The following is a 27087-nucleotide window of genomic DNA, read 5'->3' on the forward strand; positions in this document are numbered from 1 at the left end:
GAACGCTCTGCTTTACCATTTTGTTGTGAGGTGTATGGACACGACATGCGGAGTGCAACACCGTTGGAGAGGAAGAACGTGCGGGCCTGGGAATTGTCGAATTCACGGCCATTGTCGCACTGGACGCTCTTGATGGTGGTGCCAAACTGCGTGCGGACATGAGCAAAAAAATTAGAGAGAGTGGAAAATGTCTCGGATTTAAGGCGAAGCGGAAAAGTCCAAAGATAATGTGAACAGTCATCAAGAATAACAAGGTAATATTTGTATCCTGACACACTAACAAGTGGAGAGGTCCATAAATCACAATGTATTAAATCAAAATTATGAGTAGCTCGAGAGCTAGATGAACCGAAGGGTAGACGTACATGACGGCCAAGCTGGCACGCATGACAAATGTGATCGATATCATCTTGATTACAAGAAATGACATTGGACCTAATGAGTTTGGACAAAACATCACGCCCAAGATGACCGAGACGGCGATGCCAAAGGGAGGTAGGTGCAGCGATGAACGCGGAGGCACTGGTGGAAGGTGCATAGAATGGGTAGAGGTCACCAGAACTATTGCACCTGGCGATCACGTTCCTGGTTTGCAAATCCTTCACAGAAAGACCAAATGGATCAAACTCAATGGAACAATTATTGTCGGTGGTAAAACGACGAATGGAAATTAAATTTTTAATAATGTTGGGTGACACAAGAACATTATTAAGAGCAAGGGTACGATGCGGTAAGGAAAAAAAGTGTGATCCAGTGGCTGTGACAGGAAGTAAGGCACCATTTCCCACAACAATAGATGAAGGAGTAGACAAAGAGGGTGGGGAAATGGTGGAGAGTATACCAGCGTCCGAGGTCATATGCGAACCAGCACCTGAATCAGCGTACCACTCAGAGGTTGGCGGGTTCAGCGTCATGGTGTTGAAGGAGTGCGCCAGGGAGTCCTGGTGCCAAGAGCCGCCGTGAGTGGGGTTCCAGGGCGCTGCCTGGTAAGCTGGTGAGGGCGAGGGCGCCTGGAAGAGCGGCGGTGCAGCTCCCCCGTGGTACATGCTGTACGAGGGTGGCGGGCCAGCGTATGTGCCACCATAGGCACCGGGAGGAGCACTGTACCCACCATAGTGCGGGGCTGTGTGGAATGCAGGTTGCGGCGGCGGAGGACGTCCTGACGGATCGTACGGCCACATGCGCACGCTGCCAGCCCAAGGGTGCATGAACGATGGGTGCACACCAGCACCGTTGTAAGCGCTGCCCTGTCCACCAGGTTGTGCACCAGCGTTGGGTGCAGCAGGAGCACCACGTCCACCGCGGCCACGACGGCGTCCGTTGCGTTGGCCCCCAGTCGGTGCAGCGGGGCGTGGAGGAGGGGGTGCGCCCGGACGTGGAGCAGCAGCTGCACCTGGTGCCGCTGGACGCGACGGTGCGACGACGAGGGCGGCTGGCGGGGACGGAGGACGAGCGTCGATCTCCATCTCCTCCAACAGGAGGTGTGTACGGGCTTCACTGAACGTCGGGAACGGCTTCTGCATCTTGAGGATGGACACCATGTGGCGAAACTTGCCACTGAGGCCGCGGAGGAGCGTGAGGACCATTTGTGTATCACCGATGGGGTCGCCGAAGTCGGCGAGGGAGGCAGCCATGGACTCAAGGCGGCGGCAGTAGTTGGTGATGCTCAGGGCCTCCTGACGAAAGGTACGGAACTGTGTCTCAAGGAGAAGGGCACGGGACTCCTTCTGCCCGAGAAATTCATCCTCGAGGTAGCACCACGCATTGCGGGCAGGACCTTGCCGCATCATCAACGACTGCTGCAAGTCGCTGGAGACGGTGCCATAGATCCACGTGAGGACACAGCAGTCCGCCTGGATCCATGCCGGGCGGGCGGGGAACGCCTCATCCTCAAGGGCGTGGCGGGTGAGGGCATACTTGCCGAGGACGGTGAGGAATATGCCGCGCCACTTGGTGTAGGTGTCCGTGGCCTTGTCGAGGACGATGGGGATGAGGGCCTTGACGTTGACGACGGCAGTGGCCTGCGCCCAGAGAGCCTCATGCGTTTTCTCATACTCGTCTAGAGCAGCAGCACGAAGACGGTCTTCTTCAGCCCGGCGTGCTGCATCAGCACGGGCAGCGGCCTCGGCCGCGAGGCGATCGGCGGCCTCCTTGTCCTTGGCGGCCTGGGCAGCTGTGGCGTCGTCGTCGTCCGCCATGGCAGACGGGACCAGCGACCGCGCCCGGTGACGATGTCAACGACGGGGCGGGTGATCGGGAGCGAACTGGCGGCCACACCCGGCAAGGAGAGCAGCACGAGGTGTGGGCGATTGGCTCGGGAAGCAGGTGCTGGCGATGAGATCGCGACGTCCGGCGACGAAATCTGCGGCGGCGTGGGGTGCGGAAGAACAGGATCGTTACGTGATTGATACCATGTAGGAAATATGTGGAAAGGTTAATTCTATTCCATGTCAAGGCACAGGTATATATTGAGGCTGGGGTGGCTGTAAGCCAACCGCACAGCCTTGGTACATGCCACTAATCAAGGGCATCCTACTATAATTACACTTGCTATAATTACAATAGGCTAACAGTGGCGACTGCTCCAGACGACGGCGCGGTCGGCGGCGCGCGCGAACCAGACGGAGAACGTGAAGAAGGTGGACGACGCAGCCCGTGGCGAACGTGCCGTCCGGCGAGCGCAGGACGTCGTCGGCGTGGTCCTCGGCAGCGATCGAGGCGCCCCGGGCGAGCCACTCACGCACCGGCACGGCGTCGACGCGCCATGGACATGGAAGCATGATCACAAACAGTGTGGCGCTGCTAATTCTCCATCTCGCCTCTTGCTTGAGAACGAACAGGCACGGGACGAAGAGAAGTTGGGTCGATCTCATCTGTCCAATGCACGTGAAAGCAAGGGGCAAAATTGTAATATTATATTTTCAGATAAAAGAAAAGAAGAGAAAATACATTTAATTGGGATAAAGAGAAGAAGGGGTAGCAGATAGAAGAATTCACCTGTTTAGTGGTAAAATTCGAAAGTGCTGCTAATCGGATGGTAGATTCTGAAATGGGTGCGAATTGAGTGTTATGTTCTGAAATTTCTCAACGGGAAGGGGGGAGAGAGACGAGAGGAGCGGCGTTTGGGGGGTTTTGGAGACGAGAGCATATGGAGGCCTGCCAGGCCCAGTTTCTGATCACGTTGGGCCCAACAACACTTTTGGGCCTTACTGCTGCCACTTGTTGGTGGCAAAACTGTTACATGTCTTCTGGGATTTGTAAATAGAAAAATGTCTGACTTGCCCCCCTAAACTTCTGCAATATTTCGATTCCCTTCCCCCCTCCCTACGTTTCGATTCGCTAGTCGAACCAGAACCTTAAATACTGTAATACTCTTATGTTCTGGAACATACATTAAATACTCTAAACTCTTTAAATTGGACTAATCATTCCCCTCGGTTACATAGAAGGTGATTTTAGTCCAACGTGATTATACAGCCAGCAACATTTAATAAAATAAATATTTCTTAGAAGTAAACAGATAAGAGTGATAGATGGTAATAAATCTAGACATTAAGACATACATATAAATTATATATATTAGCAACATTTAATAAAATAAATATTTCTTAGAAGCAAACAGCGATAGATGGTAATAAATCTAGACATACATATAAATTATATATATTTATGCATCGATGAATCTATCGGGGCTAGAGAGTCTTATAATATAAAATGGATGTACTAATATCTTTTAATAGGAGATAATTTTATAATGACGATCCAGTGAAACAAGAATCATGTTCGTGTTGCGCACATGTGTCCACACTCTTTCGGGGCTAGAGAGTCTTATAATATAAAATGGATGTACTAATATCTTTTAATAGGAGATAATTTTATAATGACGATCCAGTGAAACAAGAATCATGTTCGTGTTGCGCACATGTGTCCACACCCCAGCGTTACACATATACACCAATAGTGTTCCATCGCTTTTGTCCCAGCGACCGGCTCTGCGTACGTAGGTGACAGGTTTATGTTGGCTAAAAGTAGATCCTGTTGCATACCTAATCTCTTGTTTTCATGACGCGGGGACACGGGGGTGAGGTTGAAGAACTCGTGCAGAGGGATCCTGTTGCATATCTAATCTCGAACCATACATGAGATTTTCAACTCATACGACTACTCGTTCAATTCTTTCGAAGGGATTCTTTTCCTCGTTCGAGAGTCTCCGACGAGGAAAAGACCACTCGTCGCCCACCCGCACATGCCTTTGCATTCCCATCTAGGCCACGTGCGTTTCGATGAGGTATGTTAAATGTCAATAAATTAGTACATGATTTATTAATTATGAAGAAAACATAAATTAGATTAATATGATTTTTTAAAAATAAGTTTTCTATAGAAAATTTTTATAAAAAATACACCGTTTAGCAGTTTGGGAAACGTGCGCGTGGAAAAGAAGGTGATAAGTTAAGGCATTCGTAGCTCGAGGTTAGTTATCTTATCACTATCTTTTTCATACGCACGCTTTCCAAATTAATAAACAGTATATTTTTAAAAAAATTTTCTATAAAAAACTTATTTTAAAAAATTATATTAATCTAATTTATATTTTCTTAGTAATTAATAATTACTTAATTATGTATTCTATTAGTACGTTTTTTATGCGGGGTAAGTTAACCTACCCACGTCATCATCGAACGCGGCCCTACTCGTGTGATCGATCCCCACTGTGCCGTGTGCCCGATATGATATAGCCAAATAGCCCCCAATAGGTAAGGACCCCGTATGCACATACGTCAACGGAACACGTGCCCATTTGGGCGCTTGCCCGGCCTGCCGGTGGGGCGTTCACGACGCGCGTGTCGCACGGTGGGCCGGCACACGTCGCCTTCTACCAAGCCCCAGACTAGTCAGAACCACCGTGTATGTATGTTCCTGTGGACGTGGCGTCATCGACGGCCATGGACCCATGGTACCGTTAATTAATTTGTTCCGGTCCATAAAAGGTACTCTACCTTGATGCTGGTATCATGAGATCCATATATCTCGCGGGTGGTTATTTTTTATCGAACTATAGCAAATCTCTAGCGTTAAACTCCGTTTATCTTTTAAATTTTAAACATATGACTGGTTCAATATTTTAGAGATACAAGTGTAAATGCGAGCACCCGCGTTTCGAATTCGCATAAGGAAATGTCACTGCCTCCGTTTACAAATAAACTGGAAGACATACATTTTTTAAAAGAAATGGATCCAAAGTTCCAAACACCCAGTCATCTAGATTTACATTTTAAATTGATTTTTAACGGATTTTCTACTTTCTAAAAAGCTATAAATAATTATAAGATCTTTGTTGACATGAAATATGACCATAATACCTTCGTTAATTACAACCTAATAATCATTTTAAATTATTAATGGTTAAATGAAATATTGAAATTTTAAATTCTCAAGTACTACCTCCAACTCAGACCAACTTCGTTTTATCTTATCTTTTTTTTCGTTAAATAAGTTTATTTTCAGCTGTCGTTACATTTATTTTTTAAAGAAGACATTATAAAAATGAGATACATATATATTAGCATATTTTAAAGTTTGAGAGTACTATAGTAAGTTTTCTGTTTGTATTGGTATCGAAAAAAGATATACTAGTATAGATTTATAGTATTAACAAATGTCTTGTCCGATAATAGATTTGTTTATCTCATCTCTGCCGCTTAAAAGCATACTCGTCCGTCCTTCTCTCTCACATCACATAAGAAACATCACTTAAAAAACCAGCAAAAACAAAGTTTAAACTCGTATTTTTCTGCCCGAGCTCGCGTATAGTTTCTTCTTATTAGCATCTCCGTTTCATATTATATGAGATTTTGACTTTCTATTTATAATGTTATTTATAATGTTTGACCACTTGTCTTATAAAAAAAATTAAAAATATTATTTATTTTATTTATTTAAGTATTACTTATAAATTTTGCACTAAATGAATAATCGTAATCCCATATAATCTGGAACCGAGGGAGTTGCGTATAATCCATCCATTTATTATGATGCACGATTATATTTTTTTTATTTGACTCAATTTGGCTTTTGAGTCAATATTGATTATTTTATCTTATTTAAAAAATTATATAATTATTAGTTACTTTATTATTAAATAAATTTTCGAAATAATTTATAATTTTATACATTTTGAATAAATGAACGTCATGGCTCCAAAAGTCCCCGGTATCGAGTAGTGCGTGAAAAGAGGGAGCTGCAGAAAAGAGCGTGAAACGAGAGAGAGAAAAAAAAAAAACAATCCAATTCCGGCCGCCGCGGCGCGCCCTCTCATATCTATCCCGCCGCGGATGCGTCCCCCACCACCGCGCCGCTATCCCGCCGCGACTCGCGCTCTCCTCCCTCTCCTCTCCTCCCCCCACCGGCAACGATGCCGACGCCGCCGCGCCTCGCCGTCCCACTCCTCCTCCTCCTCTTCGTTGCGCCATTCCTCGCGCACGCCCGCCCCTTCATTTCCGACGGCGCCGGCGGCGGCGCTTCGGGTTCGGGGCGCGGCAACGCGACGGTCTCCGTGCTGCGGCTGCCGTCGGAGGCGGAGGCGGGGTGCGAGATGTCGTACGGGTTCCTGCCGTGCACGGCGACGGCGGGGGGCAACCTGTTCCTCGTGCTCGCCTACGGCTTCCTCATGTTCAAGTCGGCCACCTACCTCTCCTCCGGGAGCGAGATGCTGCTCCAGATCCTCGGCCCCGGGATCGTCGGGGGGCTCTTCCTCCCCATCCTCGGCGCGCTCCCCGACGCCCTCCTCATCCTCGGTTCGCTCCCCCTTTCACTCTCTCTCCCTCTCTTCTCTCATCTGTTAGGCTAGGCAAGCCATGGCGATTTCCCTTTCAAGACTTTTGCAGCTTTCGCGTATGTGGTGGGATCCGCACCGGCGGTGTTCGCCCTTGGCCGTGGCTACCTCCAAAGCGCACTTATGTTCTGTCTCGCGATAGTTTAGGCGTCTGATAGTTCAGAAACGACGACAATATCCTTCAAATCATACGAAAAGGTCCAACTTGGACTGTTTCATGGTAGAAAATGTTCACTTTTTGCTTGACTGATATACAAGCTGACGTAATTGTTGGGATTCAGTTCAGCAGAATATGCTTAATTGTTTCACTCTTTATTCTGATTTTTATTGGATGAATGATACCAAAATAGTATAATGATTACATAATTATGGTTTATTGGGCCCTTGAGGTCTCATACAGTGCCAAAGGTGGTCACCAAGGCCACTTCTGAGCTAACAGCTGCTTTAGTTCTTCACTTGTAACTAGCTAACTTAAGCTTGCACAAAATGCCTATAATTAGACCATCATGTTATTTGTTGGTACCTACGTGGAGTTTTGTCTTTAGTTGCTTGTGCATGCAGATTGCTTAATTTGGCCCACGTTTTTGTGTTTCAGTTTCTGGGCTCTCTGGCACTAAAGAGGTTGCTCAGAGTCAGGTTTTGATTGGAATGGGCCTGCTCGCGGGGTCAACGGTTATGCTTTTAACCCTACTCTGGGGATCTTGTGTTGTGGTTGGTAAGTGTGATTTGTCAGAGGAATCAACCGCAATCGATTCACAGAACACCAAAGGCTTCAGTCTATCAGGTATGCCAGATACTTATGCTATATGTTTCATTTTCTTTTGTTAATGTCATTGCATTATGATCTAGATTTACGGTCAACTTAGAACCAGCCTGAAGAGCGCAGGGAAGATGATTTTAAGTTCAATTGACAATTTGGTGTATGAACTTACCTACTGATAGATTGATACACTTATTAAGGATTAGCATTCAGGGACGTGACACCCTGCATGCTTAACAATGTAGTTATGCAGATAGTGTCTGTCTTTCTCTAAGTGTTCTGATAAGTTAGTGGACATCATGAAGTTTAAGGAATCTGCTGATGGCTGGAGGATATTGTGTTGTTCTTTCCTCAATTTAATCTAATTTGCATATTGTGAATTGCTAGATGCATATCATTATAACATTAGTTAAAAGAATAACATGTATATAATTGCAGGCTCTGGTGTTTCAACTGATAAGCAAACCAGCTATGCAGCAAGAATTATGGCAATATCCATTCTTCCTTTTATTATTGTTCAAATACCAAAAATTTTTAAGCTCCATTCTGGTCATCGGGTAACAGTCCTTATTGGGCTTATTGTGGCAGCTCTACTTTTGCTTTCATACTGCCTATATCAGGTATTGTAATGACCTTGGCATATACTTCAACCTCATGTTTTAGTCAGTATTAATGCCTATTTAATTTTGTATTAAAAGATTAGAAATGTTCTTGCATCAAGACACTTGATGACTTGTTAAACATGAGGTTGAATCAGAATAATGGTGCCCTTCATCCACATGGATTCATCTGATTTTTCTCTAGACACTGCAATTGGTCAGGACTCAGGAAATGAAATCTGGTCGCAAATATATGTAGTGTCATTTGTAGGCAGCACTTTTTCCTAGGGACAACTGTACATTTTTTTAGTTGATTACAATCATATTTTTATCTATATTGCCCCATTAAACAGGACTTGTATTTTTTCACAAACAGATCTTTCAGCCATGGATCCAAAGGAGAAGATTAGAGTATTCAAGACTGAAGCATGTAATGTCTGGTGTTCTGAGACACGCTCAAATGCATGCTTTTGGTCGCCTTCTTGATGACGAGGGAAAACCTAATGTTTCTGTGATAGAGAAGTATGCTTCTGGTCCTCGTTGTATGGTGTTTTAGCTATATTTCATAAAGAGGTGCTCTGTTAAATGAAAACTGAAAAATTGGCAGGTTATTTCACAAGATTGATCTGGACAATGATGGAAAGCTAGAACACGGCGAATTACGAGCTTTCATTGTTGGTATTAACTTTGAAGATATTGATTGGGACAGTAACCTTGCTGCAGATCAAGTCATGGCTGACTTTGATACATCACGGAACAATGTTATTGAAAAGTGTGAGTTTGTTAATGGAATGGTGAGATGGCTGGATGAAGCTAAGCGTACTGTTGCATCTAGTGCCTACTCCAAAAAGTTCTTGAATGATTTTCACGCGGTAAATTTTTCTGTCACTTTTTTATAGAGTTGTTTTTTTCATGGGAAGATAAATAATCAGCATCTTATAATGTTTCAGAGAACAAGGGATGAACAAAGCCTTCTGCCAGACAAAGATGAAGAGGAAGGTGAAGCTGATGGAAATTCAACCTGGACCTGCATTAAGGCTATCTTACTTTTGCTTCTGGGAACTGCAATGGCAGCTGCAGCTGCAGATCCACTTGTTGATGCTGTGCACAATTTTTCAAATGCTACACATATTCCCTCCTTTTTCATCTCCTTCATTGCAATGCCCTTGGCTACTAATTCGAGCGAGGCTGTCTCAGCAATTATCTTTGCTAGCCGGAAGAAGCAGCCGTACTCTGTCACTAACCTTTTCTGAGGTATATCTATTGGGTACCCTGCGCATCTTATTGACTACTGAACCACCTAAATACATACCATAACTATTTAATTCCTTGCACCCGAGGGTGTAGGTGTTGCTTCTGTTATCTTAAAATACACATTTTATTGCTACTTTTTTCTTGATCGAAACATTTTGTTACTACTCAGGCTTCATTATCATTTTCCTTTGTAACTTATCTTCATTATCATTTAATTATCATTTTAGGGCAGTATCACCCATCACCGAACACCTTTCATCTGACGCCATCTTTTTAACTGCAGGTCTATGGTGGAGTGACCATGAACAACACACTCTGCCTCGCCGTGTTCTTGGCCCTTGTTTACCTGAGGGGCTTAGCCTGGGATTTCTCATCAGAGGTCCTCATAATCATCCTTGTGTGCATCATAATGGGTCTCTTTGCCAGCTTCCGGACCAGCTTCCCTCTCTGGACATGCTTCGTCGCCTTCCTTCTCTATCCATTGTCGCTGATCATGGTCTACATCCTGGACTACAAGTTTGGCTGGTCGTAAGCCTACAACCTTAATATGTCCGATAATACATATGGATGAGAAGAAGCAGTATAACCAGTAAAGATTCATCAACCTTTTGTAAATCACATCGTTTACCATGTTACCCTGGGAAGGATGTTCTGCTGCAGGCTACCTATACATAGCGCTGAAAAGCACTGTCTAATTCCAAACGTACGCATCATACTGGTTCCCTTTGTTATTTATTTTATCTAAGGATAGGATCAGCATGTTGCAATACTGCACTGAAGCTATGAGGACTTGAAAGTTAATAATTAATCCGTGAAAAATCGTGAGATTATTCTTTTAAGCCTAATTAATCGATGATTAGCCATAAGTGCTACAGTAACCTGCATACGCTAATAACAGATTAATTAGCCTCAAAAGACTCATTTCGCGGTTTCTAGGTGAGCCGTGAAATTTGTTCTTTTATTCGTGTCCGAAAACCACTTTAAACATCCGGTTAAACGTTGGATGTAATAATCAAAAATTTTCATTTCCGCAACTAAACACCCCCTTTGGTTGAGCCAAGCAATTCATGTCAGCCTACCTGTTCAGAAGACTAGAAATGTTAAAGCTTCGATAAGTTAGATATAATATTCAGCTGTATTAAAATATGAAAAGATGACGCATCCAGAGTCAAAATTCAGAGAAAAATACTCTCTGTTTGGAGAAAATCAATCAACAAATGGATCCATCTCAGGTAGATATTATGCAGATGAAAGTAGTAACATCAAACAGATCAAAACACAAAACAAAAACTACAAACACACGCATGATCAACAAGACTGCACTTGCACGCGCACCTCCACGGTGGGGGCGGCGTTGCCGGCGCCGGCGCCGGCGTCCACCGGAGAGCGGCATATCGGGCACGTGGCGTGCGAGCCGAGCCACATGTCGATGCACTCATCGTGGAACACGTGCAGGCACACTGGCAGCCGCTTCGCCGCCTCCCCTTGCCTCATCTCGCCCAGGCACACCGAGCACTCCTCGCCGTCGACTACCCCGTCGTCGTCGCCGCCGCCGCCGCCGCTGCTCCCTCTCCTCTTCGTCTTCTTCTTCTCGTACGAGTACGCCGCCAAGAGCGCCACATCGTCGGCGATCGGTGGCGCAGAGGGCTGCACCGCCGCCGGCTCACGTGGGAGCGAACGCTGCGCCGGCGGCGGCGGCGGCGCCACCACAACAACGACGGTGCTGCTCGGCGGCGCCACCACCGGTTCTTGATCACCCTGAACCACTCCTTCCCCCGCCTGCCTGGCGCCAGACCGGCGACGGCGCGACCAGTGCACAACAAGGACGACGACAACCAGAACGACGATGGAGATGGCCCACGGGACGCCGGCGACGTACATCAGCACGCCGGCGACGACTGCCAGCGGGACGACGGCGAGCGCGAGCTTGAGCAACATCTTGAGACACGACGCTTCCTCTCTCCTCCACAACAATGGCAATCAAACCAAGGCAGACGCGGCTGCAAATGCGTGTGGTTAATTTGGAGTCGCAAGCAAGCGATCAGGTCAGTCAACTTCGTTGATTAATTCGGCTATTTAAGTCTACATTTCGATCGCAATTTGGTAGTGACACGACGAGAGCTGGACTTGGGGCAACAGCGTACGTACACGTCAGCAAAGAAATTTTTTTATTAAATAAATCTTTTTAGCAAGTAATTTTATTACTAATCCATCGGACAAAATATTTTTAACGCTGAACCTTTTGGCCACGCCAGTGCCTGTGACGTGGCAAGACAACACTACCACGCAGCCTGAGCGGCGTGGCATGGCGTGACAGCCTTGCCACGCCAGTATCAGTGATGTGGCAAGACAATACTGCCACACCACTGACATGACATGGCCAGCCATTTCGCCACATCAATGTTGGTGGCGTGATTAAAAGGTGAAGAAAATATTTTTGCTGGAGGTTTAGTAATAAAATTATTTGCTAAAAATGTTTAAAAAATAAAAAAATTCTCCAGCAGACTGAGCTGTTTGGCTCTTAGGAGAGATCTGGCCATCTGGGCCGTTCGTTTCAGCGCAAAACTTGGAAAACGAGGCCTTCTCTGTCCACGCGTCACATCGCCGTGCCGTTTGATTTGGGTGGATCTCGATCTTGACGCAATCGGGTCAGCTAGATTTGGACCCCCAAGAGTTTTTAAGGAATAGGTTCGTGGCCGTGCGTCGCTACGGACAGCAGAATTTATATAACGTATATAACTTCACATAAGACAATAATTTAATATTAATTTATGTTAAAACGAAACGATCAGGTCTATCATATATTTAGACCCATGATGTAATTAAGATAATGCTTTATAGGTGTTAGAACCATCTTTCGATATATATTTGCTTTGTGTGTCAACACTTTAATGACGAAATTTTGCTGCACTTACATTGGATACTAAATACAGATGGAGTCTATATACGTTAGTATATTACGCATGATTGACACAATCGTATCCTGAATATTTTGGTATATATAATATAATAAGAAAAGTACACTTTTTTAAATCAAATTATATGTTGATCATAATTAATATTCTCGACTCAATGCGTAATATATTTTTATTTACATAATTAAAATTAACTTAATCCTGTACAACGCACCGATATCTTCTCTAGTATTAAAAAAACTAATCTCAATTACAATTAAGTACTCGCTCCGCCATCCAGTTTAGAACACAGAGTATACGAACAACAGAAAGAAAAAAAATAAAATGATTGTCAGGAAGATTAGAAATTGACTTACGTCATCTGTTAAACATTATGACGTTTTAATAGATTCTCATTAACAATTATGATCAAATTCTATTTGATCGATATAAAATACTAATCTCAATTACAATTAAGTACTCGCTGTGCCATCCAGTTCAGAACAGAGAGTATATGAAGAACGTAAAAAAAGAAAATAAATGTCTTAAGAAGATTGGATTTTGAATAACTTCATCTGTAAAACATTATGTCGTCTTAACCAGATATCTTTACAATTATGGCCACCTCCTGTAATGATCTCCTAAAAAATGACAAGGATGCGATAACTCAGAATCAAAAAGAAAAGTATCGGGAATGAATAAAAAACTTGACCAAACACATACAGGCGGCGGAATGTACTCCTCCGTGCCAACAAATGAATTGGATGCTCGCATAGGTTCAGCAAAAAATATGGTGTAACTCCTGCTTTTCCTCCTTTTCTCATCAGCATCTTCTTGAACCAATATAAGTTAATGAAAAAAAATATACATCAAAGATAAAAGCATTAGGTCTGTTCCAAGTATTAAATATTCGTAGGCAGAAGCTAACGGTAACAGTTCCATATAAATATTGTTTTGTTTCTTTTATGTCACTATATATAGCATAACTCGAAGCCAGAAGTGCACCTTGTTTCTTACTGCACCCATTCACCCAGAGTCAAAAACAACCAATTCACCATCGAACTCTTTTCCAGTATGTTAATTTCACAGGTTTTTTAAAAAATGGATTTGAATCCTAGTTCATTAAAAGGAGAAAGGAGATAAAATACTAAGCTTTATCCTAAGCATTAATCATGTGTGGTTTGCTTGACCTTATTGAACACCTCAAAAAGCTTATTCACTCGTCTCTCACAATAAAATTTTTCGTAGGCAAGAGCTAGATCTAATTGCTATTTGATTCTTAGCTGCATCAACACCTCTAGACAAATATTGGTTTAACTGATTGATTAGCCAAATTTTAGAAGCAACAATAAGTACATTTTGTCGGGTAAATTTTAGAAGCAACAGTAAGTACATTTTGTCGGGTAATAGTGGTACCTTGGATGTGCAAATTGATCAAAATCTGATTATCTGAAACTGTGTTATTTGAAACATTAATACCTCAGTCCTCAAACTCTGCTATCTGAAATAAAACACCTGAACATATATGATTAGTATTTAGAACCATTGCAAAATAACAGAAATAACATAGTTGTTTGCTATGTGATTCTTAGCTGCATCAACACCTGTACACTGAATAGCAAAACATATATATTACCAGATCGTTGGAATGGTTCATTGAAGGCAGGCAGTTTCATGGTGGATACCAAAACTGACATTGATCAACCCAGAAGCAACCTGTACGCTGAATACCAAAACATATATATTAGCAGATCGTTGGAATGGATCATTCAAGGCAGTGCAGTTTCATGCTGGATACCAAAACTTACATTGATCAACCCAGAAGCTGCCTGAGACCATCAATAACCTACTCCCGGTTTGAAGGATTCATCATCTGAAAATCTGAAAAAGAATAAAAAACAGAATAACTTATGATGTAAAACTTCAGAGAAGGCCAAAGACCATTTGGCAAAGCTTTCAGCAAGATGTAAAACTTCAGCGAGGTGAATCCAGTGGGGTAGCAGCGAGGTGAATCCAGTGGGGTTGGGAACGGCCGGTTGGGTTAGCAGCAGGCGGCGGCGGAGACATCGTCGAAGACGGGGATGTCGTCGAGACCGGCCGTCTAGACCAGCTTCGGCAAGACCGGATCGATTAATGGTAGCGGGGAGAAGGGGAAGCAGGGAATGGTAACCTGGTCGGTGTGGTCGCTCGGCGGCGATGTCGGCAGGACGGCCGCGCGCGGCGGCGAATGTGCTGATCGGAACCGTCGCGATCGGCTGCTCGTCTTGATCTGCCGTGTACGTCGGAGGTCCCCTCGCTGCAGACGACAAGAGCGAGGCCGCGCGGCCCGTTGTCGTCGTCGGACAACACACTGGCGCTGTGATACGGACGGGAGGAAGGAGAGCGCGCTAGATGCCGCCTGCGATACGGACGGGGAGGAAGGAAAGCGATGCGACATAGACGGGGAGCGAGATTGATGGATACGATCGGTTTTTGGAGAGGAAAGGAAAAGAAGGTTGGGGTGCGACGCGACTCGCCCATAAGTGTTTTTTAGGAGCAGAGACTTTCGTGTAGGCGATTTTTTAATTATCTTATTCTTTTAATAATAATTAAGGATACAAATGAGTGAATTAAATACCATAAATCAAACTTTCGCTTTAGAAAATGTTTACACGGAGTACACAACGTTTATATGTATGAGAAACGTGACAACAAAATAAAGATGAAATTCTGAAGAGAAAAAATAACAGGGCCGTGGTGTATTTCACCTTGTCCCCCCTTTTTTTTTTCTGCCCTCCAAAAATTTTGGATTATGGATTATATCGAAAGTATTAACAGTTGATTGAAATTAACTGAAGTCAAATTATTTCTTTGAAGAAAATATCAGTAATATCTCTCCATCTTCTTCCAACAAAAAAAAAATAATTCATCGAAGATTTCGCCCAAATCCAACGGCAACTTTACATCAAGAATTGACGTCGACCACCATCTCCGGTGGCGGCACCACGGTGCACCGGCAAACCGGACACGTGGCGCTCGCGCGCAGCCACCGGTCGATGCACGCCGCGTGGAACACGTGCAGGCACCCCGGCAGCCGCCGCACCGCCTCCCCATGCTCCACCTCGCCGAGGCACACCGCGCACTCGACGTCGCCGCCGCCGCCGCCGCGGTGCACGTAGCTCGGGATGCGGCCCGCGGCGAGGGCGGCCTGCAGCTTGACGCCCAAAATCACCGGATGCTGCTCGGGGCGTCGTCCCCCGAAGCCGTCGCGCGGCGATCCTTCGTTCGCGGGCACGGCAGCAGCAACGCCGACGCGGTGGCGGGGCCACGGCGGGCGCTTCAGGTCGGCGTAGAAGCGGAAGCAGAGGATGAGGCTGACGGCGGTGAAGAAGGCGGCGACCACAGCGAAGAAGATGGCGTGGGCGGAGCGCGGCCTCCTGACGAGGTGGAGCGCCGCCACCGGCGCGGTGACGAACCCGCACGCGAACACGGCGTGCGCCACGGCGAAGTCGCAGCCCCACCGGTAGCAGCCATCCTGCTGCACCGACATGCTTTAGCGTTCGTGCGCGCCTCGTGGAATGGAAGCAAAGCAAACGCGAGGAGCAGTAGAAAAAAAATTTAAATGGCGGCGAGGCGTCCTAGTAAGATTCGCGCGCGCGCGGCGTTAAGCGAGTTAAGGAGATGGAAACGATGAGCATTATTATCCTGTTTACTGCCTTTTTTTGTTGGTTAGGTTGGACTGGACTTTATTACCTCCGTTACATATTATAAAATTTTTTAAAGTTGTATTCATTTATATGTCAATGTCGACGTATATGTTTTGTATATGTGTCTAAATTCATTAATATGTATATAACTCAGGTAAGAGCAAAAAGTTTTTATAATATTAAACGGAGAAAATACTACTGTACTCCGTAGTCCGTACTCATATTATAATCATGTCATCTTAGGATTTCCCATCTTCCTGTGACAATTGTATGATACTCCCATCGTTTTATAGCAAGAATTTTTAGCTATACCTGTATATTCATTGATCAATATATATTATGTATAGATTCATTAGTATCCATGAGTCTAGACAATATTAGAAAATATCATACTGTAAAATAGAGTTATTAGTAATACTCGTTGTCTCAAAATAAAATAAATAAATATTAAATTAGATATATTCTAGTTGTACAAATTAGATAGATGTCCTTCACATCGATATTGCTAGGATATATTACCTCCGTCCAATATGTTATATAGTTTAGTAGAGATTAAGATTAAGAAGGAAGACCATAGCACCCGTTAATAAATAAGAAATGATTATAAGTGAGACGGTAGGATTAGATAAAATAAGAAGTGATCGATAGAATACTATTATAAATAGTGCCATAAACACTTAGATTTTAATATAAAATTTAAATACTGTAAATACTAACGGAGTATCGATTTTTATACCTTAGGACAGACGAAGCAATTCACCAACGGTTCACTTTTATATTTTTTTGGTGTGGGAGTATCTGTCACATAAATGTCAGCTGCCGACAGTATCCATCCTTTACTGACCAACTTCTATTATTTTTTCAGTTGTTAACTGGTTAATATAGTTAGTTCTGACAGGTCTTTAGGATATAGTAATACTACTATCCGTATGTGCCTACGGTGTAGTAGTAAGACGGCACTATATTGGCATTGCTGGTAAAAATTTGTACGATGCAGATCCACAGCAGCACGTCCGTCATCTTTGTTAGTTCCGTACTCCTTTCGTACATCGTTGACTTTTAAATTTACGTTTAATTATTCGTTTTGTAAAAAAAGTTATATAATTATTGATTATTTTTGCTATGATTTAATTTATAACTTTAAGTATGATTTATAATTTTATATATTTGAACAAAATTTTTGAATAAGATAAATGATCAAATGTAAACTCAAAAGTCAACTGCGTAAATGAAAGTGAGTATTCACGTAGGTATGGCATGTACGGCACCAATGACAAAATGTACCGTGGAGCCAACAAAGTCCTTACAGAGGTGGGAAAAAAAATTTGGACGGCCCTATATAGTTTTGTTGTGAGCTTGGTCTGTATATGGTGGAAATTTGTGTAATCATGGCTAGGCATGCCAATAGTATGAAATCCACCCCATCCTTGGCCCAATCCACAGTACCATGCTAAAGTAACTCGAACCAGTCCAATCCATTCGTTCCCTCATGAGACCCAAGCCAGCCCAACCCATTTGTAGCCTAAAACCAAACCAAACCAGACCGATCCATTTCATCTTTATACAGGTTGAAATGAATCCACCAACTAATCCATTTGCAATCCACCCTACAAGCACTCAACCAATTGACCTATTCACGTAGCAGCAAGCTACCTGGGGTGATGCTCCAATTGCTCGGTGGCGCAGCATGACCCAGGGGCGGCGGCAGCAATCACCGATGAGTTGATTTGCAAATGACTTATAAAAGATGGGACTGTGATATGGAAATGAGTGATGGTTAGGATGAAATGAGGTGGAGGGCATGGATGGCTAGGATACAGTGTTACTATTCTTTATAGGTGTGAATGTCGTACATATCATTCTCCTATTCCAATTTGTCAACCAAGCATTAGGATTTACTATAAGTTTGCTCAATTTGTTACCGTTTCTATGCAATATGAAAAATAATTGGATACAATCTTAACTTTGTTTGAGCAAAGGCATTATTTCAAAACTAGTAAGAACAACCTATAGAAGACAGAGAAAAACCATAGTCTTCTCCCGCCTTTGCCTCTAGTGGTTCGCCGGTGGCTACCGATGGGAATTGGTCGTGTTACACCATCTAGTAGGCTAGTAATGCTTAGGCTTAGTCAGGTTTCTCACGTATCTCTCATATGAAGTAGTGTGTCTCAAGTACGGAGTTATTGAGTATGATGGCAGATCGGCGGGTCATCATCAAGCTCTTGCCGGAGTTCTCCTTCTAGCCTTCTTAGTCTCCAGCCTCATGCTAAGGGCTAGAAGGAAGCTCAATGTGCATAAATAATGGCCTTATCGCTCCTCTCTTCCTATGTCTGGATTCCATTTCCTCTTTTTGGTTGATTGGTCATGGCGATGGAGGTGTTGTCTTGATGTGTGTTCTAGAGGCCTTGGCGTTATCAGCTGGTGTCTTTTCCAATAACTAAGCTAGCTTTGTGTTGACGCAAAATTTGTACTAGTATTATTCAAAAATCATGTTGACACATAAAGGTCTAGGACACCTGCTGAACTTTAGTGCAGGACCTGAAGAATTGGATTCAGGGCGTGCTAGTCAATTTGACCTATGCAATTGACAATGAGCATAGAAAGAATTAAATCGAATAGTTAATCGGTCAATGGACCGATAAGACTAGCTGATTGACCTATGAGCATTGTAGTAGGGCAGTCGACTGTGTTATTGATATAAACACAACGAGTGCGAACTGGCAAGGATCATCGTCTACAACCAACTGATAATCAACAAAATTTATAAAATATCTAAACTAACTTACTAGGAGTAATCTTGATAGGTCAGATCAAACTGATGTAGCATTAGACTATGCGTAGCAATGCTAGATTAGATACTAAAAAAACAAAATTGATTATCACCAAGTAGACAAATAGCCAACGACTGCTGCTAGGCGATAGCAAACATATATATATGTATCAACATGATCTACCTAATCTAGCTTATTAAGGATAATCTCGATAGGTTGGACCAAATCAATACAACAGAAGATCACACTTAATAAGAGATAGATTGACCAACTACAAAACTAGGTAGGCTATCAATCTGACGAGTCGATGACGTATAACTCTAAAACAGTGAGCCTGATAAATCAATGTGATATAAATTATTTGATAAACACGATTTAATAGATCGAATCTAACCAAGACAATACGAGATTGAAGCTATCAAACGATAAATATCAAGTCAACATAAATTAGTCAGATTAACCGACCAGATTAATCTAAGATACAAGAGTAACTTAGAACTGAGCCAATAGAATCACTAGGACCAACACATGTTTGATTAGAATATTGAACCTAACCAAAAAAAAGTCTCAATCTAGCCAATACGATTACTAGATTAATTAACCAGAATGATTGATGATACAAAAGTAACTTGAACTAAAACTAATACTAATAGTTGTACAAACCATATTAGATTATCGGACATAACTAAGAAAATTCTGATTCAGCCTATACGACTGTCATAGTGACGAGAACAAACTCACATGTCGTAGGTTAGACCTAACCAATACAGCCTGATCGCAGAGAGCCCACTTCATCAAAATACTACTTCTAAAGGTGACAATACGCCGAAATTGTACTAAGATATGTGGAGATGAGTTATAAAGGTGAACCTATTTATACCCTCGGGTTGATACAAGTACACATTACACAAGATAAAACTTTCTAAACAAGAAAAGAAAAATAAGTAATTATATCTAATTACAAGAGATATTTTAATAAAGGGTAAAAACTGTCTGGCAATGGTCTTCTCAGTTCCATTTTTGAATTCGGTCTTTTCATATATCGATGGGTTTTTTTCTTAATTGAATCCACTAATTAATTTTATCAAATTTTGACAAGAGTAAAAGAACACAAACAAGAGGCAGTTGGATGGATTCATTGCAGCGCTCGTATTTCACTAGTCAGGCCCTTACACAATGTCTTTTTGTTTCTACTTATATTATAAGCTAAAATTAAATTTTAAAATATAAATTTAGAGTTGATTTTAGACCTTGTAGTTCGCTAATATATATACACACATATATCTTTTTCGTTCAGAAACAGAAAAGCTGCTAATGCACAAGAAAGGGGAAAAAAAGAAGCAAGATCACTCCGTAGATAATGTCACCCGCTACACCATGTCAGGCGGCAATGGCGGCGCCGCCGCCGCGAAGGCGTCGCACCGGCAGACCGGGCAGGTGGAGTTTCCCCGCAGCCATGGATCGATGCACCGCTGGTGGAACACGTGCTGGCACGCCGGCAGCCGCTTCACCATCTCCCCCTTCTCCACCTCGCCGAGGCACACCGCGCACTCCGTCGCCGCTGCCGCGCCCTCCTCGCCTGCGCCCCCACGCTGTGTCTGCTCCTGCTCGTACGCCGACGCCGGGATGTCGTCCGCCGTCGCCACCCGCGCGCCTCCGCCTCCACGCGCCGGAAGCCCCCTGGGCAGCACGTCCAGTTGGCTCCGTTGGCTTTCTGATACAGACTGCGGCAGACCAGAGACATCGCCGCCGCCGCCGTCGCCGTTCTGGCGGGGGAGCAGCCTGAGGACGCACAAGCAGGGCGAGCAAACCACCCGACGGGCGCGGCGCGCGCACAGCGCGACCGACGGCACCCACGGGAAGAACGCGCCGCAGAAGGAGGCGCAGACGCACGAGCCGACGGCGACCCAGAGCGCCAAGAAGAGGGCCAGCACGACGACGGCGCGCGCGCCGCCGCCCGTCCGCGACACCTGGACGATGCCGTAGATGATCATCGCCGCGCCGCCGAGGAACACGCCGTTGGCGACCCCGAGCATGCCGCACCTCGGCGACCAATCCATGGCTGCACTGCACCGCCCGCCCGCCGGCCGGCGGCGTACGGATCACGATGCGATTTATTTTCTGACCTCAGAAGGGCGCGTCGTCACGTAGACGCCAATGGCGTTGACAGCGATTTTTGCCGCGAGATTTTGTAAGTTTGTGCGTTTGTTTCGTGCTTTTCTGAGTGTCACTTGCTTCGGATAGGCTGGAACCTACTAATTAATCTATGTGAGCATATGACAACATAGTGACCTGTTTCTCTTGTGGACTGAATTTGTTCAGTGTTTGAACTATGTTAATCACTTAATTGGTAAAACATTATTTTTAAAATAAAACTATTTTCAGAGCTGAGTATTAGAATTAACAAAATAGGTTAAAATAGTCGTTGTGATTAGTTCCGATATGGTTGGAAAATTGATTTTATTTCAATACAATTATTACAGTTAGTAAAAGTAGTTTCATCTTATGGCGGGACAACATGTTTCGTTTTATTTTTGACTATTTTGTATTTTATTTGCTTTCTGCTTTCTTTATTAATTAATAGATGAATATAAGGAGAATTAAAACGTCTTAAAAGTACGGAACTCAAAGGCAAAGCGTGTTTTTAGATTCCACCGAATACCTGTAAAATTTGATGTGACATATGTCAATATAATGTCGACATGAGCATCCTTGGTGTATGTGCATTTTCCAAAGGCATCAACAAACGAAAAGTCTATCGGTAACGAAAAAAATAATTATATTCTACGTATATAATAAAGAAAAAGGGAGAGGTCTGACGGCGAAGACGTCACACCATTTGCGCCGACAATGGCGGCGCGGCGAAGGCGTCGCACCGGCAGACGGGGCAGGTGGAGTGGCCGCGCAGCCACGCGTCGATGCACCGCTGGTGGAACACGTGCAGGCACGCCGGCAGCCGCTTCACCATCTCCCCCTTCTCCACCTCGCCGAGGCACACCGCGCAGCACTCCGCCGGCGCCGCAGCCGGCTGCTCGTACGCCGGGATGTCCTCCGCCGTCACCCGTGCCCCCCCGCGCCTCGCCGGCGGCTCGCGGGGGAGCAAGTACATGCGCGGCGGCGGAGCGGCAGCAGCGGCACCGCCGGACCCGGAGGCGTTCGCCGCCGGGCTGCTCCGCCGTAGCAGCCCGCGCGCGCAGCGGCACGGCAAGCAGAGCGCCCACCCGACGGCGCGGGGGAGCGGCGCGAGGCAGCGGCGCAGCGCGGACCACGGGAAGAGCGTGGCGCAGAAGACCGTGTAGACGACGGCGTTGATGGCGACCCAGAAGAGGAGGAAGAAGGAGAGCGCGACGACGCCGCCCTTGCCGCCCGGCCCCCGCGACAGCCTGACCAGCTGGTAGACGAGCAGGCCCGTGCCGCCGACGGACACCGCGTTGGCGATGGCCAGCGCGTACACGCGCAGGCAGCAGTCCATGGCCCCCGCCGCCGCCGCCGGCGAGTGATCAGTGGCAGGCTTCCTCGCCTCGGAATTTCGAGGTCGTTGTGCAAGAGTTCCATTTCGACTTTTGGAGGAAGTAAAAACAAAGGCGATTGATTTGCTGTTCTCCACTGCACTTCGTTAAAATAACGCATTATGAACAAATCTTCTCCGCGTAACGAAAACTTGTACGTTAGGGTTCTATTAATATTTACCGAGTACGTACTTCCTCCATTCAACAAAGTCAGAGGATTTATATTTATTTTTCTAAACAGAATGTCTAGCGTACGTCCGAACGAATCAAATTGAACCGCTACGTTTTGCTTTTCCGACAAACCGCTGCCAATTTGTTCCACCCCTCCTCGCCTCGTTCCCCGCCGGTGCTCTCCCCCGCGGCCGCACCTCCGTCTCCGTGCCGCCGGCGCTGTCTCCACCGATGCTCCCGTTCCTTCCCTTGCCGCCTCTGCTCCACGCTGCTCCCCTTCACACCGATCTCCGACGCCACGCTGTTCTCCTCTGCCGGCTTCGCGCTTCATCACATGCCTTCCCTGCGGTCCGCCCCACCCTCCGTGCTGGATCGTCACATGGCATCGATAATTCCAAATGATACTGTAATGACTGTGTTCGAAACAAGCTGTTGCAAAAGAAAACGATAAACGTAATTAGTATATGATTAATTAGGTATTATTTATTAAAAACTTGAAAAATAGATTTATTTGGTCTTCTAAAATAATTTCTATATAAATATTTTCGCACAAAATATATCATTTAGTAGTTTGAAAAGTGTGCTAACGGAAAACGAGAACCAGCAATTAGTATTATGTGCTTCATAATATTTTGATTTATTGAGATAATGGTTTATCAAATATTACTTTGTTCATATACTATTTATGTTGCATAAAAGTATAACTATAAGGGAGTACTCTCGGAAACGAATACAACAATATTATTTTTGTTTATCAAAATTATATTTTTAAATGAATATAACAATATTATTTTTTATCAAAATTATATTCTAATAAGGTAATCTTTATTTAAAACCAAAAAAAATATAAAATATATTTTAAAATTGTGGAGGGAGTATTTATATTTTATAAAAAATTTACAATGAATTAATATCATAAAGTAATATTTGTACCTGCTCGGCTGGAGTTCCATTTCGTAGTGATCGAGGAACTAAATTGAACAAGCCGGTTGATTCATGGTTGTATAATCTACTTTGCTTAATTAATAAGTACGCTTTAATATTTTTTCTCCGCGTAATAAAGTTTTGCTATCTGTGTATTTCTTTGACTTATAACAATATGTGATTTACTTTGCCGCCTATAATAAAATACGTTGCTTGATTGTTGATGACCATCTTCAGTATATTATGCCTTTTCCCCTCAAACTACCTTAAGCATTTAAAATATATATGGTGTAATATACTCCTAATGTCCATTCTTGCGATGTGTACACAGAAGAATTGGCGTTTTTGGTTCTCTTCTGCATGTTTTGACGGATTTTGTTTCCCTTGTCCTCTGGGGGTGGTCTCGGTGCCCGGGACCCCACACAAGAAAAAAAAATCTAATATAAGACATATATGTATGGAAAGAAAACTCCGAGGAGAAAAAAAAGAAAAAAAATCTAATATAAGACATATATGTATGTAAAAAAAAACTCCGAGGAGAAAAAAAAGAAAAAAAAACTCAATAAAATGTGATGTAATTTTTAATTAATTTTATACTCATATGGTATATTTGACATGGTACATTTATAATATTTATAAAGATAAATTAGATCACCCAAATTATAATTTTAGATATGTCACTGCCTCTCACACGTAATGTACAAAAAGCACGTCCATGAAACCCGACGCCAGAGGAGTTACTATAATTTAAGTTTACGGATGTACTGCTACTACGTTTGGGGAATTTAACTTTTTGTCACTTTTACAAGTGATGATAATAAATTTATCGCTGAACTCATATGTCATAGATTTATGAGGGCCCACGTATTATAAACAACAAGTGATAAATCTATTTTGATCACTGGCAAAAAGTTAAATTCCCCGTTGACGCGGCGTGCATATATGAAAATAGGTCTCTTAGTTGGTACCCAGAAAATCAAGGGCAATTCAAATTGTTTTCCCATGAAAATTTTACAATACAAACTTTGAACATTAAGGCTATAGCTGGTTTAGTATCAGAGCTGTACGTGTATGATTAAATTTAGCATGTTTTAAATATTGACGACCTAATTATATATATACATATACATCTGGATGAGTCTTGACAGGTTTATATGTTATATCTGGGACTAACTGTATTATGGCGCCACTTTTGAAATATCAACATGTATTTTACACTATAAAATCCATATATTTATATGGTAATTAAATATCAACCAGTATACTTTAATTACTACCCGTTTTATATCTACTTGAATTGCGACGTGTAACTAAAGCATTTTTTTCCATATACATTTGACACATGAGCAATTTGTCGGTGAAAAAGGGATATCTTATCTCCGTCTCTTAAGCCTCTGTGAAGAACGAGGGTGTTTGGTTGGAAGTAATGGTTTGCTACAAATTTGACATGTGAGTTTGATCAGCTCAGCCGAACGTTCGATTTGATGCTATAATTTTTGGCGTACTGCAAAATCTGAGACCAATATCTAATATGTCAGAAACAAAATTCAACCACCTTCTTGCCTTAGCTTGTGGCTAAATATTTTTTAAGGACAACTTTACTGTAATTGAGAAAATACTCTTAGTTACCAAAATTTATACTACCTTTATATTTTTTTATATGACGCCGTTGACTTTTAGGTTCACGTTTGACCATTCGTCTTATTCAAAAGAATTATATAATTATTAATTATTTTGTTATAATATGATTTATTATTATAGGAATTTTAAGTATGCATTATAATTTTGCATATTTGGATATAAATTTTGAATAAGACGAATGGTCAAACGTAATCTTAAAAGTCAACGGTGTCATACATAAAAATATAAAATTATGGAGGGAGTACTTAGAATTTTGGAATCTCAAGATAATTGAATGTATTAAATCTTACAGTAGGAAATATTATGCATTCCGGTACTTTCTTAACGACATGTTCTAGTGCACTGTGCACACCACACTTTTAAATTAAAATGTTTGCCAACTTCAAACATCAATCCAAACAGGCCAAAGAAAATGCCCCACCTGATAGGGATAAAAACGGCTCGGAAACGGACGGAAACCACCTTTATCGTTTCCGTTTCCATATCTTTTTCGGAATCAGAATCGAAATCGGAAATCTCGGATATGAAAACAGAATTCAATATTATCGAATACGAAAACGGAGCGAATTTGAATCGGAGCGGATACGGTAACGGCAATTTATCATAACATAAAACTCTCAAACCGAGGTTTTAATTTTGTTAAAACAATAGATCAAAAATTTCAAATATTAGCAACTAACCATACCACCTTTTATCATTACAACCAAGTTCATAGGTCACTTTGTTAATTATTGTCTAAATACCAAATAAAGACTATAATTTAAAAATTATTATAGTAAAAAGCAAATCACGCGAATTATTATAAAAGTTTACATAACATATTATAAGTTATTACAAAGTAAAATGTTTGTATATATGTTTTTATTAAGGACTTAAGGCTAATTTGCTGAAGTGGGCTAGGCTATTTAGGCTGATATTTTGGATGGAATAAGCCCACTTAAGGTCCTTCAACTTGTCACGTAGTTTGATTTTCGTCCCTACGTCGCAAAACCAGATATAACAGGTCCCTTAACTTATAAAACCAGTACAAACAAGGTCACTTGGCGGTATTGTCGCCGGTTTTGGGTGACGTGGCGTATATGTGGCCTCTTTGACTATGTGATCGTTCCACGTGGCACTGACGTGGTGCTTTCTCTAGCTTCAACTTGTTTGAAACAAACTGGTACTAATCAGTAGACAACGAGGGATGAGAAAGAGGATGCGCGTGTACAAATTCTCACAAGCAAGGATTAGGCGAAAGCAGTAGGATTTCCACGGGGCGTCAATGCCGGTGCTCACGGGGATTGGTGTTGCTTGGCTTAGTTCGGCGGCATGAGGCAGAGGTGGCTGTGACATCGAGGTAAGCAAGCAGCTAGCTTCTTGGCCAGTGAGAACGCCGGCGAGTGGGAGGAGTGGCTCCATCTTGAACCCGTTGGGCACCACCACAGCGAGGAATGGCCTCTGCCGGTTCACGCGTCTCACATCCCGCGCTGTGCTCGCCGCCACGGCCGCTTCCACCACTGCACCCAGCAGTAGCAATGGCACCAGCAACGACGACTTGCCTCCACCCCCACCACCCCATTGCCGGCAAAGCACCACCACCACACTCACTACCTTCGCCGCCACCATCACCCCTTGCCGAGGCTTTCGATGACTACCAGCGCTCTAATACGGCGAGCTCGACGTCGTTGATGCCCTCCTCCTCGTCGGTTGCCACTGCCACTTAATCTCACCAGCTGCCCTCGCTCCCCATTTGATCTGCCCTTGCCGACGGCGAAGGGGAGACCGAGTGAGAGAGAGAAAAGGACAGAGAGGCCTCCCTCCTCGCCGGTTGCTGCCCTGCCGACGAGATGGCATGCTCGCCGGCCGCCACCGCCGCTTAATTTGGTCGGCTTGCCAACGGTGAAGGGGAGACCAAGTGAGAGAGATGAAGGGGTAGAGAGATATTTTATCTTTTTTTGAAATATCTGATTGACAGGTGGATCCCATGCTGACTCAACCGACTGATGTGGGGAGCCCACGTGCCACATCAGCTAAAATGATCCATAATACTGCCGAAGGACT

General features: G+C 43.7%; 6 protein-coding genes and 1 long non-coding RNA gene across 7 annotated transcripts; 1 reads left to right on the top strand and 6 right to left on the bottom strand.

Moving 5' to 3' along the window:
• Positions 1 to 507: 507 nt before the first annotated feature.
• On the bottom strand, positions 508 to 2566 carry LOC121053533 (programmed cell death 6-interacting protein-like). Its single transcript, XM_040520710.1, has 2 exons — positions 842 to 2566; positions 508 to 599 (listed from the first exon to the last, which is right to left on the bottom strand). Exons 1-2 carry the CDS (start codon positions 2196 to 2198, stop codon positions 562 to 564), a joined length of 1395 nt encoding a protein of 464 aa, XP_040376644.1. The 5' UTR covers positions 2199 to 2566; the 3' UTR covers positions 508 to 561.
• Positions 2567 to 6237: 3671 nt separating this feature from the next.
• LOC102721052 (sodium/calcium exchanger NCL2-like) lies at positions 6238 to 10264 on the top strand. The gene is given in 8 exon segments (XM_040520275.1): positions 6238 to 6797; positions 7431 to 7619; positions 8034 to 8215; positions 8571 to 8716; positions 8802 to 9066; positions 9145 to 9417; positions 9419 to 9448; positions 9732 to 10264. Coding segments are annotated over 8 exon segments (1716 nt in total). The 5' UTR covers positions 6238 to 6415; the 3' UTR covers positions 9981 to 10264.
• Positions 10265 to 10658: 394 nt separating this feature from the next.
• LOC107303505 (RING finger protein 11-like) lies at positions 10659 to 11481 on the bottom strand. Its single transcript, XM_040521342.1, has one exon. The coding sequence runs from the start codon at positions 11384 to 11386 to the stop codon at positions 10757 to 10759; it is 630 nt and encodes a 209-aa protein (XP_040377276.1). The 5' UTR covers positions 11387 to 11481; the 3' UTR covers positions 10659 to 10756.
• Positions 11482 to 12702: 1221 nt separating this feature from the next.
• On the bottom strand, positions 12703 to 14791 carry LOC107303620. Its single transcript, XR_001549578.2, has 6 exons — positions 14513 to 14791; positions 14151 to 14223; positions 13979 to 14065; positions 13759 to 13857; positions 13066 to 13172; positions 12703 to 12983 (listed from the first exon to the last, which is right to left on the bottom strand). It is a non-coding gene; the product is annotated as an uncharacterized LOC107303620 (long non-coding RNA).
• Positions 14792 to 15286: 495 nt separating this feature from the next.
• Positions 15287 to 15871, bottom strand: LOC121053461 (E3 ubiquitin-protein ligase EL5-like). Its single transcript, XM_040520395.1, has one exon. It carries the CDS (start codon positions 15869 to 15871, stop codon positions 15287 to 15289), a length of 585 nt encoding a protein of 194 aa, XP_040376329.1.
• Positions 15872 to 19830: 3959 nt separating this feature from the next.
• On the bottom strand, positions 19831 to 21004 carry LOC102721338 (RING-H2 finger protein ATL72-like). The gene has a single exon (XM_006648439.3). The coding sequence runs from the start codon at positions 20857 to 20859 to the stop codon at positions 20170 to 20172; it is 690 nt and encodes a 229-aa protein (XP_006648502.1). The 5' UTR covers positions 20860 to 21004; the 3' UTR covers positions 19831 to 20169.
• A 521-nt stretch (positions 21005 to 21525) lies between these two features.
• Positions 21526 to 22324, bottom strand: LOC102721618 (RING-H2 finger protein ATL74-like). The gene has a single exon (XM_015833054.2). It carries the CDS (start codon positions 22269 to 22271, stop codon positions 21630 to 21632), a length of 642 nt encoding a protein of 213 aa, XP_015688540.2. The 5' UTR covers positions 22272 to 22324; the 3' UTR covers positions 21526 to 21629.
• Between the last annotated feature and the right edge of the window lie 4763 nt (positions 22325 to 27087).

The sequence above is a fragment of the Oryza brachyantha genome, chromosome 2 (genome assembly GCF_000231095.2).
Source record: "Oryza brachyantha chromosome 2, ObraRS2, whole genome shotgun sequence".
Classification (NCBI taxonomy): domain Eukaryota; kingdom Viridiplantae; phylum Streptophyta; class Magnoliopsida; order Poales; family Poaceae; genus Oryza; species Oryza brachyantha.